At 40.5% G+C, this 13,722-nt stretch overlaps 1 protein-coding gene across 7 annotated transcripts in view; it reads right to left on the minus strand.

Annotated features, from left to right (window-relative positions):
- PRMT8 (protein arginine methyltransferase 8) overlaps positions 1 to 13,722 on the minus strand; it is a 74,680-nt gene that overhangs the window by 32,166 nt on the left and 28,792 nt on the right. For 6 of the 7 annotated variants that reach the window (XM_054827431.1, XM_054827403.1, XM_054827424.1 and 3 more), the window contains one exon: positions 5,457 to 5,642. The exons of the other annotated variant lie outside the window; for it this stretch is intronic. In XM_054827431.1, coding sequence (XP_054683406.1) covers positions 5,457 to 5,642 — 186 coding nt within the window. The remainder of the gene's footprint in view (positions 1 to 5,456; positions 5,643 to 13,722) is intronic. 7 annotated transcript variants of the gene reach the window in all.

Raw genomic sequence — 13,722 nt, forward strand, 5'->3', positions numbered from 1 at the left:
TTCAAGTACTTAGGGGTGCACATATCAAAGCAACTGTAAAATGGTAGCTACTTAGAATTGGATTATTGAGAAGCAGCATAATGTCCTTTGTACAATTTTATTTCTCTAAATATTTCTTCACTGTTACAATTGATAACCAGAATGTAATCTAACCACACCACTGCTTTGTGTACAGACAGAAGCTATACATAAATCCAAGCTTTCCTTTTCTCCTAAACCATGCACAACCTAGAGCCTCAGCAGAGGGACTTTCTGAGGTTCCTCTTTGAACACAAAAGAAATCATTCCATAAATGATTTAAGACAGCAAGTCTTGATAGCCTTGCCCAAAGTGATGCAAGAAGTCCATAGCAGATCTTGAGATACTGTGCTGTATGGTATTCCCTTACTGCTCTTCTTTTGACTCATTTACACGACCAATTTCTAGAAGATATTAATGTATATTCTAGACTAGTAGTCTAAGTTATAATTGTTAGGTGATGATTTTTGCTTCTTTGATAGCAGCAGTACATGCATTTCATTCCATTGACACCTTGCTCTCAGGTGTGCATATATCAGTTGAACTATACCAATAAAGAGCATTGAGGTGAAGATCCAAGACATTTTTAAGAGAAGTGTAGGCCATTCAATACACATTTTAATTTTCTCAAAATGCTTCTGTTAGGTCAAGAAGGCTGAACTTTTTCTTGTTCTACTGTCATCATTTCATAGTTTAAGCAAGTAGACAAATGAGTTTTTGAATTTCAGGATAAAAGGAATCAGCTCACTGCCCAGCAGTCTGAAGCACTAGTGCACTGGATTGTTACATATATCAGTTTCTCGCTTACCTGTCTTGGCAGGAGACTATATATATTCAATAACTGTAGATGAATAAAAGGCTATTTTTATCATCATAAAGCATGGTTTGGTATCACGCAAAGAAAGAGGCAGAGGAACAGTCCAACAACACTGGAAAGGTGATGGAGCACACTGTCACAGAAACTGTTTCCAAACATATTAAGGAAAAGAAGGTGATTGGGAGTGTTCAGCATGTATTTGGAGATGAGTGGCCACCTGATAGCCTTCTATGGTGAAATAATGGTCTCTATGGATGAGGGAAGAGGAGTGAATGCTTATTTATCTTGATTTTAGCAAGACTTTCAACACTTTCCCACAACATCCTCTCTGAAAAACTGATGAAATATGAACAGTGAAGTGGACTGAAAACTGACTGAACTGCTGCTCTCAAACTGTTGTGATTGGCAGCACGAAGTCCATCTAGAGGCCAGTCACTATAGTGGTGTCCTCCCTAGGAGTCAATACTGGTGACAATACTGTTGGATACCTTCAATAACCTGGATGATGGGACAGAGTGCAGTCTCAGCAAGTTCGCAATAGATAGAAAACTGGGAGGAGTGGTTGATTCACCAGATGGTCGTGCTGCAAATCAGAGACCTCAACAAGCTGAAAAAAGAACTGACCGTAATCTCAAGAAAGTTGAAGGGAAATGCAAAGTCCTGCACATAGGAAGGAATAACCTCATGCTCTAGTATAGGCTGAGGATTGGCTGTCTGGAAAGCAGCGTTTGCCAAAATTGACCTTAGGAACCTGGTGGATAGCCATTTGAACATGAGCCAGCAATGTGCCCTTGCAGCATTCTGGGCTGCACTAAAAAAAGGTTCACCAGCAGGTCAAGGGAGGTAGTTCATCACTGGTGCGACCACATCTGGAGTCCTGTGTCCAGTTCTGGGTTTCCCAGGACAAGAGATGTTGGAGTAGATCCAGTGAAGACCCATGAAGCTGATTAAGAGATCGGAGCATCTGACATGTGATAAGAGATTGAGAGAGCTAGGATCGTTCAGCCTGGAGAAAAGAAGGTTCAGGGGGATCCTGTCAATGTGTACAAATATCTGTTGAGTGGGGGAGGAAAGAATGCAGAGACAGACTCTTCTCAGTGGTAACCAATTAAAGAACAAGAGGCAAAAATGACATAATCAGGTTTTAAATATGTCCAAGGATAGAGGCTCCATAGCCTGCATTTTACCAACCTTCCAGTAAAGAATATTTTTTTCCAATTAAGTTTGTTCCCATGACACCAACCAGCTCCTTCAACCCTGGTGGAGACAGCCCATCAGGTCCCATAGACTTATGTATGTCCGATTTGTTTAAGTGATCCTTCTCTGTTGAGGGTAAGTCCTCCTCGCTCTAGACTTCATCACTCATCTTAGGGACCTGGGATTCCTGAAGGCAAGTCTAAACAGTAAAACCAGAACTGACGAAGCAATTTTCCATATCCTTTGTCACCAGATACCTTGCTTCATTCAGCAATAGTCCTACCTTTTCCCCAGTTTTAATTTTGCTGTTAATATACCTAGAGAAGCCCTGCTTTGTTACCCTTCCCATCCTTTGCCAGATTCATGTCCAGATGCAATTTAGCTTTCCTAACCCTGGCCCTGAAATTACTTCTGAGTTGCTTGACCCTTCTGCCTCCTGTATGCTTCTTTTTTTGGTTTGAATTTTGTGAAGAGCTTCTTGTTCATTCATGCAGGCCTCCTGCCACTGTTGCTTGACTTTCTGCATGTTGAAATGGGCCATTCTTGGAGGAGGTGAGCCTTAAAAATCAACCGGTTTTCCTGGACTCCTCTGCAGGACCATCTCCCATGAGATTTTTCCAAGTAGATCCCTGAAAAGGATGAAGACTGCTCTCCTGAAACCCAGGGTTGTCAAGACAAACAGCATGGATCCTAAGAAAGCATCCGTGCTCTCAGGATCCTGAACTTCACCATCTCATGGTCACTGCAGCCAAGCCTGTCCTGACCATCACATCCCCAGCTGGTTCATTCTTTTTAGTATCAGGACCAGCAGACACCACCCCCCCCCCCCCGCCTCAATTCAGGTCATCTGTGTCTAGATTTATCATCAAGTGTCCTGGATTGCTTTTGTACTGTTCTGTTGCCCTTCAGCAGATGTTGGGGTGATTAAAGTCTCCCATGGACCAGAAATCAGATGTATGTCTCATGCAGACATGAACCTTCTTTCACTTGTCTTAAGAAGACCTCATCTACTTCTGATTAGGTGATCTGTAGCAGACACCCACAACAATGTCAACCATGTTGGTCTCCCATTTAATCCTGATGCATAAATTCTCAGCTGGAACATCATCTGTCCCATAGAGGACATGATTCCATACATTCAGCTGCTCTGTCTCCTTTCTCACCTTCCCAGTCTGTCCTTCCTGAAGAGCCTATTTCCAGCTATTGTGGCATTCCAGTCATGTGAGCAATATCACACCATCTCTTTGATCCTTGTGAGACTGTACCCATGCAACTGTACACTGACCCCTAATTTCTCCTGTTCATTTCCCAGGCTGCATGTATTAGTGTACAAGCACTTCAGAAAGGCTTTCATGTTGATTTTCCAGAAAAGGTGCAAGATCTTCCCCCATAAGGCTGCCTCTTGGTACTTCCTTTTTTGTGTGCTTACACTTCGGGTGGGCCTCTTCCATTCTGTTCTATTTACTGACTATGAGGTCTTGTCCACACCACCCTGCATCTTTTGCTTACCAAGTCAGTCCACCACTTCCCTATGTGACTGTGGGTCATCATTTCTTTCCCCTATCTTTCTTAGCTTAAAGGTCTCTTCACCAGGTTGGCCAATCTGTTGGCAAATACACTTTTGGCCTGGTTTGACAGGTGGATTCCATCTCTTCCTAGCAGACCTCAATCCTCAAAGAGGGTCCCACAGACATAAGAGCTGAAAACTTGTCATTGACACCAGCTGTGGACATACAGGAGCACTTCTCAAGTCCTTATTTGCACTGTTAGAATCAAGGCAAAGAACAAGCTGGCACACCTTGCAGTTGATTATCATCCTAAGAGCAGTGTAGTCACACTTGATATACTCCAGGTCTCATTGGTGCTCATGCAGAAGAGTAGCAGTAATAATCCAAAGCTGGTCTAAAGGCCGGACAAATGCCAGCAGCCTCTCCACAATGTCCCTGATCTAAATGCCTAGACAGCAGGTCAGGTTAGTAGATGGGGGACTCTGTCCCCTGCAGAAGAGAGCCTTCCACTACTATCACTTGCCACTTCCTCCCAGTGCTTCTGCGTGGCTCAGGGCCAATTGGTTCTGATGCTTCGTTGGACAGAACTTCCTGCCCCTCATCTACAATGAAGGCACTGAAACTTTTCTGTAGCTAGAGATCTGAAGGTGGATCAGGAGCCTTCCTCCTGTTGCCAGAAGTCACAAGTTTCCAATCTTCAGAGGAGTTGCCACTTCTAAACCTGATAAATACAGGTTCTGACTGCCCCTCCTTTCAGTACAGTTGTGGATTTAGGCTCTTGTTGCTTCAGAATCTTGGAGAAGATCCAGTCAGTCTCTTCCTCATGTCCCTGATGCTGCAAAGTTTGCCAGCCTCCTGTAGCAGCTCCTTTACTTGTTGACACAAGATACTCTACCATTGCACACCTCCTGCAGGCAAGGAGGCAACCTCTCACTTCCCAGCCTCAGTAAGAGGTCCCAGATATTCCCCGCACTCCCTGAGACCTACAGAGCTGCATCCTTCCATCAGGAGCTCAATCTGATTTGAGATCTCTGATCTATCTTCAATATTTCTCTTAGGTCTCCTTCCCACTCAATTGTTCCTCTATATTCCTCCATTCTTGGATTGAATTTCTGAATGCAACACTGGCAAGATATAATTGGCAGATAGAAATCTTCTGTTTATGTATACACCCCACAAACAGTTACTAGAGTAATGGAAATAGATACTGTTTGTTATGTGGTTTGTGAAAAGTGACACTGATTTTACAATGTTTGGCCATTTTGCATCCTAGTTTTTAAGATATCATCCTCTTCGGCCACATAAATATAAGATATTAATGTCATCTCTAGAACTGGTCTACAGTCAACTTTTTCATGGTAAATATGGTCCACTGTATTTTGAATTCTTTCCAGGAATGTATTTACTGGAGGCTATTGGGCTATATGTTCTCTTTAATGCAGCCTGTGTGTTCAAGTAACATGCCAGGAGTCAAGAAATTACTTGGCTTCCCATGTCATTTGACAAACTGTTCTGCTGGCATCTGGGCTCAAATATACAAGAGAACAAAAGACCTAACTTAGCAATAAGGTTTGTGGTTGGGTTAGTTTGCAGCCCTCATAAATGCACTAAATTGATGCACTCAAATGAAGATCACCGCTGTACGGATAGCTAATATAAGGTCTGTGGAGAACTCATATACAAGGATCTAAGTGAGACACAGGTTTTGAGTACAGGTCTCTAGAGAATGGGGTAATATCTTTGGCACTTAACCAGATTATACAATCTTCTGAGGAAAGGCAATGGAATACAATCAATCATGAGCAAGTGGGAGAGGGATAAATAGCTAATAAATCAAAGAAAACATTATTATTACTATTATTATTATTATCATCATCATTATCATTATTAAATACTTGCTGAAATAAAAATATTACCTCATGAATTCCAAAGTGAGCATAGGAATCAAAGTAATAATCCCTGGATGTCATCTCTTCTGGATTTATGAGCTTTGCCATCTTGCCTCGGCCCGGGCAGCTTGGTTGCAATGGGACATGTATGACAGATTGAACTGGCTTTGGAACAACAGTAGCCTGGGGTGGCTGGGCTGGGCTGGGGCAAGCCTAGGAGAACGTGGAATATTGTTAAGAGGCATCATTAAAAGAAAACATTTCCCTCTATGTACAGTATAGTGATATTATTGTAACTAGCCAAAAGATTGTAGATCAAAGACACCCGGAGTATCATAAGTGATAGTTAGGCTGCCTTCTGTTCCTGGCTCTAACTTACTTGCTCTGTCTTGGAAAATTTCCTTAATGACTTTTTCCTCAACGTTCCTCTGCAGATACCTACATCAATGCAAAGTAATGGCAAATTATTGGTGCTGGCTGAAGTGGGTGACTCCAAACATTGACACAAGGCAGTTAAGAGCTAGGTTTTCTCCTTCAGTGTCTTTTTCTGTTAAACTGCCACAACTTCATAAGAGGTAAGCTGTAATAAATAAATAGTTCCCCTGCAAAGAAGAGCTCATAATTAAAGGGTTTTGAACACAGTGTTACCAACAAGAAGGGCAGGATTAACAATTGATTCTTAATTGTCAGGTAATGTATCTGGATGTGTTGATGAGGCAGATTTGAGAATGCTCACAATATCTGAAAGTCCCTGACACTATCTGAAAGACTCTCAGCATGTCCACAAAGCACTGTAGGGAGCTGTGTGGGATATGTGATCCCTTAATTTAGTTTCCTGTTGTTGAGAGATACAGAAGTTATGTGTAACTCCCTGGCCTACTCCACTTCATTTTATCTTGTGTTTTGCCTCTCCAACACCAAATCTCAATAAAGCCAGAATGCTTACAGCCCGTTGACTCAGATTTGATACCTATAGCATCTAGAAGACAGAAGACACAAACATGAGACACAGACCACGGTCTGGCCCATCAGTACCTCTACATCTTTAACATGAAGTAACTGAAAACTGAGACGTGAAGTAAAATGCTGAAAACTGAGAAAGAGTGAGCAAGATGCTACAGCTTTACATGTGCACAAAGTCATCTGCAAGTTATGGGTCAACAACTTAATACATTAAGGTTGATCCTACTTAAAATATGTCACCTCCTCTTGTACCTTTTTTTATTTTTTTATTTTAAGATTTAGTAGTTTCCCACTGGGAACCAGATTTGCCTGAGCCTCTTCTAGATACTTTCATATAGTTCACTCTATCTTCAGTAGCTTGATACTACAAGACATCAATCCCTTGTACTCTCTCTGAGTACAAGTAGCATCAGCCTAGTTCAGTTTACTTCTATATAAAAAAAAACCCAACAAAACAAACACATTTTTCCCTTGTTCATTTGAAAAATTAAACCATCTTTTGATGGTTTCTTTGGTCCATCTGTGAAAAATGAATACTAGTGGTTTATGTTCCTCTAACACCTTTCATTCCCAAAGATCCGGAAGGGCTTTATTTATAGGTCTTTTCTATTTCTGATGGTTTTGACTTTATCACCTCACCCACTTCACCTCCCACCCAGAATATAAATGTTCCCAATTGGTATCTGTATTTCTGTCCTGTCTAGTTTTAAAATGTCCACCTGCAGTCATTTCTCTTAAAGAGACTATTTCATTTCTTGCTCATTGCAGGCAACACCTTGACAGCTCATTCTGACAAGGTGTGGCTTGTAATATGCAACCCTTCCAAATTTAATCCTGACACTTTTAATTACATACTTGAGGTTATATCCTAACATTTTTCTCTACTGGTGTCACACTATTAAATTTTTGCAGTTACCTTGCCCTATAGTCCTTTCTGTATTTGTCTGCTGAATTACAAAGACTTAAACTGTAGAAGTTCAGAATTTTGTTTTAATTTAATATGAACTCTGTAAGATCTCACACTTTTCTCCTAAATCTTGTCCTCCACATCATTTTGCAAGCAAAATATATAAATAAAACAGTCACTGAACTCTTCATTTTGTTCCTGTCTTAGGTAAGATGGTGTCCAGATACAAGATAGTACATCACATGCAATTACTCAAAAGCTGCCCACTGGAGAGAAGATCTGTCAGGGTTTTTTTTAAATGAAACCAAAGGAGTATTAGCATTTCTATTGCTGTCAAACTACAAACTCAGATGTGGTTTGCTGTACAATAGAAAGTATTTTCTACAGGAGAAGAGACTAGTCTTGAAGATGAATCTTTTTCTGGGTCTCAGGCAGTATCAGTTCTGCTCCTGGCTGCACAGAATTTGTCTAGACAGGGTTATGAGAACGAGGCTTATTCTGACTAAAGTACAGAATGAAACTAAATTCAGCAACTCAGGCTAGGAAAGTTGTCTGAATGATTTTGTTTGCTGTGAAGGAATTAACATTGTCATCTCATAATTCTGCTACAACCAAGGAGTGGAAAGATAACTTTTATTGAGCTACTGAGGCAGTATTAGACCTTTGACTCACAGTACTTTTCAGGTTTATCTGAAATATCCAAAGACTTACTGCTCTCAACTGTCCATCTACATCTCTGCCAGAGAGTACATATCCCATGTAGCAGAAGAAGTAGAAACCTATTAGGTCTGCTTCTCAGCTGTCTTAGTTTGTAGCCAAGCAGCCAGTGGTAAAATGTGTTGATGGTGATTGTGTGACAATGGTAGGTTGTGAATACCATTAGGTCATGCACTGTCCATCCTGTGCTATGGGTATCATAGCCTCATGCAGAAGGGGTAACAGAAAACCACATAGGGATGGTGATCTTAGCCAGAGCAGCACTCTGTCACAGGGATCTTAAATCAGCTGCTTCATTTTTGTTTCAGGCATATTAACACAACACGGACTTTTCAAATTAAAATTATATAATTTTTTGCTGCATCTGTAATACCCACTGCTATAATTTCTGTGTGTATGTTATTCTGAAACTCCAAGCCAAGGGCACAACGACAAGAATAATTTCGTGAGTGGGGCTCAGGAAATCCCTCTGTCATAGATTTGCTAGAGATACTGTGAACAATTTCAGTCAAGAGTAACTCATGTCCTGTGACAACAAATACCTGGGAAAACATATAAACACAGTGGACAATTACAAAATAAAGAAATGTAATGAAAGCTATTATTTGTATCAGAAACAATAAAGTCTTCAGGTGTACAGCTCTGTGCTTACTAAACAGAAACAACTAAGCTTTTAGGGATATGGTATAGCTGCTTCAGGAGAAAACATTCCTCCAAGAGAAAAGCTATCAAGGAAAGACAGCTTCCTGTATTCTTTCCCGATCTGAAAAGAATCCTTAATACGATTTACAAGCTTAGCTCATATATACCCTTCCTGTCAGAAACAACTAATCTTTTGAATAACTCCAGAAAAGGGAAAGCATCTGGGCTGTGGGCAAAATTCACATCAATGAAAAGAATCTAACAAATTCTATCTGAATAAACCATGTTTATTACAAGTACAGATTCCAGCTAGCTGCACACAGTTCCAGAACACTGGCCACTGGTAATGCAGATGAAGCTTGAAAAAATGCAAGCAGCTGCTATTCATCACTGTGCTAAATATGCAGGCTTCTATTTTTCCATCTCCCATTTGCTAGTGAAGATAGAGTTGGAGGGTCAGAAGGATCTGAGAAACAATCTTTTTCTACCATTGTTACGGGACTCAGGTCCTGCTGCTCTGTACCATTTCAACACTTAAAAGAAATTAGGGAAATATTTTCCTACTTGTAAAAATTAAATAAAGTTTCTTTCCTCTTTCTTTGTGGACAAGGTTGGTAGATTGCAGATGTGTCAAAGGTATTAGTACAGGACTACTTTTTAAAAGGCTTTGAATTCTTCTAAAAGGCATGATTCATAACCCTCATTCATTTCTCAAAATCTCACATCTGAACATATTGACATAGGTTTCTAAAACACATACAGGCACTTCAGTGACAGATGTGACTTTCAGATATGTGGAGTTGCCCATGTGCATCAATGGAAACTGCCGAACAACTTCTTTCTTGAAAACTGGACCTAAGTCAACGTGGACTTATGAGGCTATCTGGATGTACAATTCCCATAATACAAAAGAGAACTGTGTATTCAAAAATCACAGGCTATTTTGAAAGTTTGATTTATCCATCTGCCTACAGAGAGGCAAGATGGTGAAATATCCACAACACATTTTTAGGAGGTTTGTGACAAAAGCTAAGGTATGCTGCTCCAGCCCGCAGCTGAGCACCAGGCAGCCGCTCGCTCCCCCCTCCCTGCCCGGCGGGATCGGGAGGAGAATGGGAAAAACAAAAGCAAAGCCTTGTGGGTTGGGATAAGGACAGTTTACTGGGACAGCAAGGTAGAGGGAAACAATCAACAACAGTACTGATAATGGAATACTCACAATGGGTGATAACAGAAAGCAATTTACCGATCCAATGACCTACTGGTCGCCCAGCCCGCACTCAGACCTTCCCAGAGCTGTGCTGAACCTGCCCCGCCCGACTAGCCCCTTTTTATGATGAGCATGACATCACATGGTACGGAATAGCCCCCTGGCCAGCTTGGCTCACCTGTCCTGGCTCCTTGTGAAATTAACTCTACCCTAGCCAGAACCAGGACATAGAGTAAAAATAAATTTCAATGTTCATTTCTTGTTATTACTATGGAGACAAAGACCTGGAGGTTAAAATCCCAATCCTTGTAAAACTGTTGCTCAAGCTGCAGTGTTTTCTCCTTAACAAATTCTTAGTTATTTATGACATTCTTATGGCATTGAAGAGTTTAACAGTATCTTCTACCTGGAAATGCCTAGCCTTTCATTAAGAAACTACACTCATTAAGAATGTAATTATAGTTTAATATGATTCAAGTTCAGCATTCTCTTCTTTTTAAACAAATGTTTTTATCGTATCTAAATGTTGATTATACTTCTTTCTTGGGCCAGATAGCATTCTGTGTCAGAACTACTAGAATAGAATATGCCTAGCATAATTTTCATTACTCTAAATTTAATAATCTACACCTTTAGCATGCAAGATATTGTCACCTGATATGCAGTCACGACAGCAGTTCCAACACTCCCACTGCAGATTGAAAGCATAGCCAAATATAAAAGGTATTTTGTATCTTCCTGCCAAAATTTAGGCTTACTTTTTTAACAGCTTCTTGGAAGTCACTACACAATGGTACAGGCTAAAACCTCCCTTGACTCCTTTATATTGTAGCCTTTTGAAATAAGTCTTTGTCTGAGGTTTGTGGGAGCATATCTTAAGTGATCTTTGGATTGAGCAACGAATCTGGTCCATTGTCTGAAAAGAGAAGTTTTAATCTGATTTGCTGTGGAAATGAAGCTGCCACAGTATCTTGTCTGTGTCTCCTATTGATAACTTTTGAGATTGTCCAACCCAGTCTAATCTGAAAGAAGAGTGGAAATATCAAATACATTCATATTACTATACATTTGTTGAAAATCAGAAATTAGGTAGAATTTGATGATTCACCGAAATTGAAGCAGCCAGATTTCCGTTGGCATTCTTTCTACTTGCTCCGAGTTTATTAAGTTAACTGGCTTGTGTTACATGTGTAATGTGTAGCCTCCAGACTAACCATACTGTATGATCAGTAATGAAGATGTAGGAAGAAGTCTAGGCAGAGCTCAGAACTAAGTTGGGACATGAGGAGATAAAGAGCATGCAGGAAACAAGTTTCATTATCTTCCCTACTCATGTAAAAACCTTTATATGCTAAGGACATGAAGTTCACAAGGAGTGCAAAATGGCCAAAAATCAAGGGGTTCCAACAGAGATCAGATGAGACAAACATTCAGCTGCAGACATTACTGCTTGGAAATAAGGATGTTGTATATGTCTGCATTAGGTACCTGTCTTCAGGAAGTAGGGCCTTCAAAGACCAGTAAAGGACGTTTGCTGTTTGTTGTGGATTTTGTTTTCCGTAGTGGAGGCTTTATGTTATGGTATTTCTCAAAAGCAGGATGAAATAGCCAGTTCCTCAGCAGCTACAAATCTACTTTCTACTTGATAAAAATTAGGCTTAGTTTATTTTAAATTGCAGATGAGTTCAGTGCAACTGCAAGTCTCTCTAAACTCTAAAACTGCAAATCTAGCCAGACAGACTCTGTAAGAAAATTAGGAGAGAGAACTGATTCTTAAAACTGCTTGCTTGGAAGCTACTCCTTTTTCAGCCACTGCAAAGTCAAGCACTGCTCTGGACTTTCTACATGGAGTGTCTGAAATGCCAGATCAACCTGTCATAGACAAATCTGTCCATTTATTATCAGCAGGAAATTCCTTGTCCTTTACAGCCCAGTATAGCTTAGAGTACATTACAATTCCTACACGTTATCCCTAAGGTAATGGTGAGAGTAAAAATATTGTGAAAACACTGAGGCATGTTCTGAAATCTGAGGCTCTATTGTTTGTTTTAGAATAAAGCCTCTGTTCAGAACAACTGAGGCTGAGCAGTCATACAACGAACTTCATTATATATACTAAGTATCCAAACCCTCCAAAAAATCAAAGTAAAAGATTGTCCTAGTTTCAGCAGGGATAGAGTTAATTTTCTTCCTAGCAGCTGGAATAGTGCTGTGTTTCGGATTTAAGATGAGAATAATGTTGATAACACACTGCTGTTTTAGTTGTTGCCAAGCAGTCAAGGATTTTTCAGCTTCTCATACTGCCCTGCCAATGAGAAGGCAGAGGACGCCCAAGAAGCTGGAAGGGGACACAGCCAGGACAGCTGACCCAAACTGGCCAAAGGAATATTCCATACCATATCATGTCATGCTCTGTATATAACTAGGGGTTGGCTGGGAGGCAGGGCAGCTTGGGAACTAGCTGAGCATCAGCTTCAGGTGAGAAATTGTGGTGTTCATCACTTGTTTTGTATATTATTTTATCATCATCATCATCATCATCATCCTCTTCTGTCTTATTAAACTGTCTTTATCTCAACCCATGAGTTTTACTTTTTTTTTTTTTCTTTTTGATTCTCTCCCTCATCCCATTATGGGGGGCGGGAGGGGTGGGGGGAGTGAGTGAATGACTATGTGGTTGTTCTAGCTGCAGACCAGGTTAAACCACAACAAAGATGCAAGCAGGTTTTCAGTATGATAAAGGCGTGGTTGGCATAATTAGGCTGCCTCAGAAGTAACACCAAGTAGCAAGAAGGAATGCAAAGATCACAAAGGTTTGCAAATCTGTTACTTGTTCTTTGAAAGTTAAAAAGAAATTCAGATATCTAAATGTAAATACAAGATAGGAACTGTGATACCTTTGTGGATCTGACCCAGGCTACTATATACTGTCAAGATTCTTAATGGAGACTATCTATTGGAGGAAAGCCAGAATCTTCTTAGTGACAGGTCACAAATTAAGCAAGTTGAGTATAAGGGAATAATTCTTCCCCCTAATAGAGGTTAAGCACTGAAACAAATGCTTAGAGAGTCTATGGCATCTCCAACCTTGTAGACTGCAAAACTCAACTGGAGAAGGTCCTTAGTAGTCTGATCTAGCTTTACAGTTATCTTTTATCTGAGCAGGATGCTGGACTAGATGGCCTCCACGGGTCCCTTCCACTACCTTCCTAAGACATGGACAGTTATGTTTCTACTATGCAGGAGATACAGGTGGCAATGGCAGGATAAACTGATAAATCTGAGCCTAGTGTAGATTATGTGGTGGGTTATAAATTGGTGTTTATAGATTTGTACACACAATAGAAACAGAGCCTGTTTTCATGAGATTAAAGAATGCACACTATGAGAAGAACACAAGGACATGACACAAATGAAAAGCTTTTGAAGCTACATGTAACAGAATTGGACTGAAATGGCAGGAAATGAGATGACAGAATGGGAGGATGGGAGTGATGTTAAGTATCTGTAGCATTTATAAAAAGAGATCCCTGTTACAAGGAACAGCTGGAGAAATGCCTTGTGCTTTCACCTATACTCTGTTGTGTGGAGCAGATGGACTATCATTAGACTGTTGCCAATCTGTTTGTTTGAAACTCCTTAAGCCTCATGAGGAGTGAGCTAAATTGCACAGTGAGGAGTTTCTCAAGTGCTGGCTGAAGTCTCAAACCTGCTTCTATTGAAATCAGTTTCACAGCTTCAGCTCAGTAGGGAATTATGTTTCAGGACCGTTGCCCTCCAGTGGATAATAAAAGTGAAGTACGGCTGGCAGATGGCTACATTGATTCTTCATTTCACAGGGTAGACACTAAGTT

Source organism: Grus americana, chromosome 1, assembly GCF_028858705.1.
Source record: "Grus americana isolate bGruAme1 chromosome 1, bGruAme1.mat, whole genome shotgun sequence".
In the NCBI taxonomy this organism is placed as follows: domain Eukaryota; kingdom Metazoa; phylum Chordata; class Aves; order Gruiformes; family Gruidae; genus Grus; species Grus americana.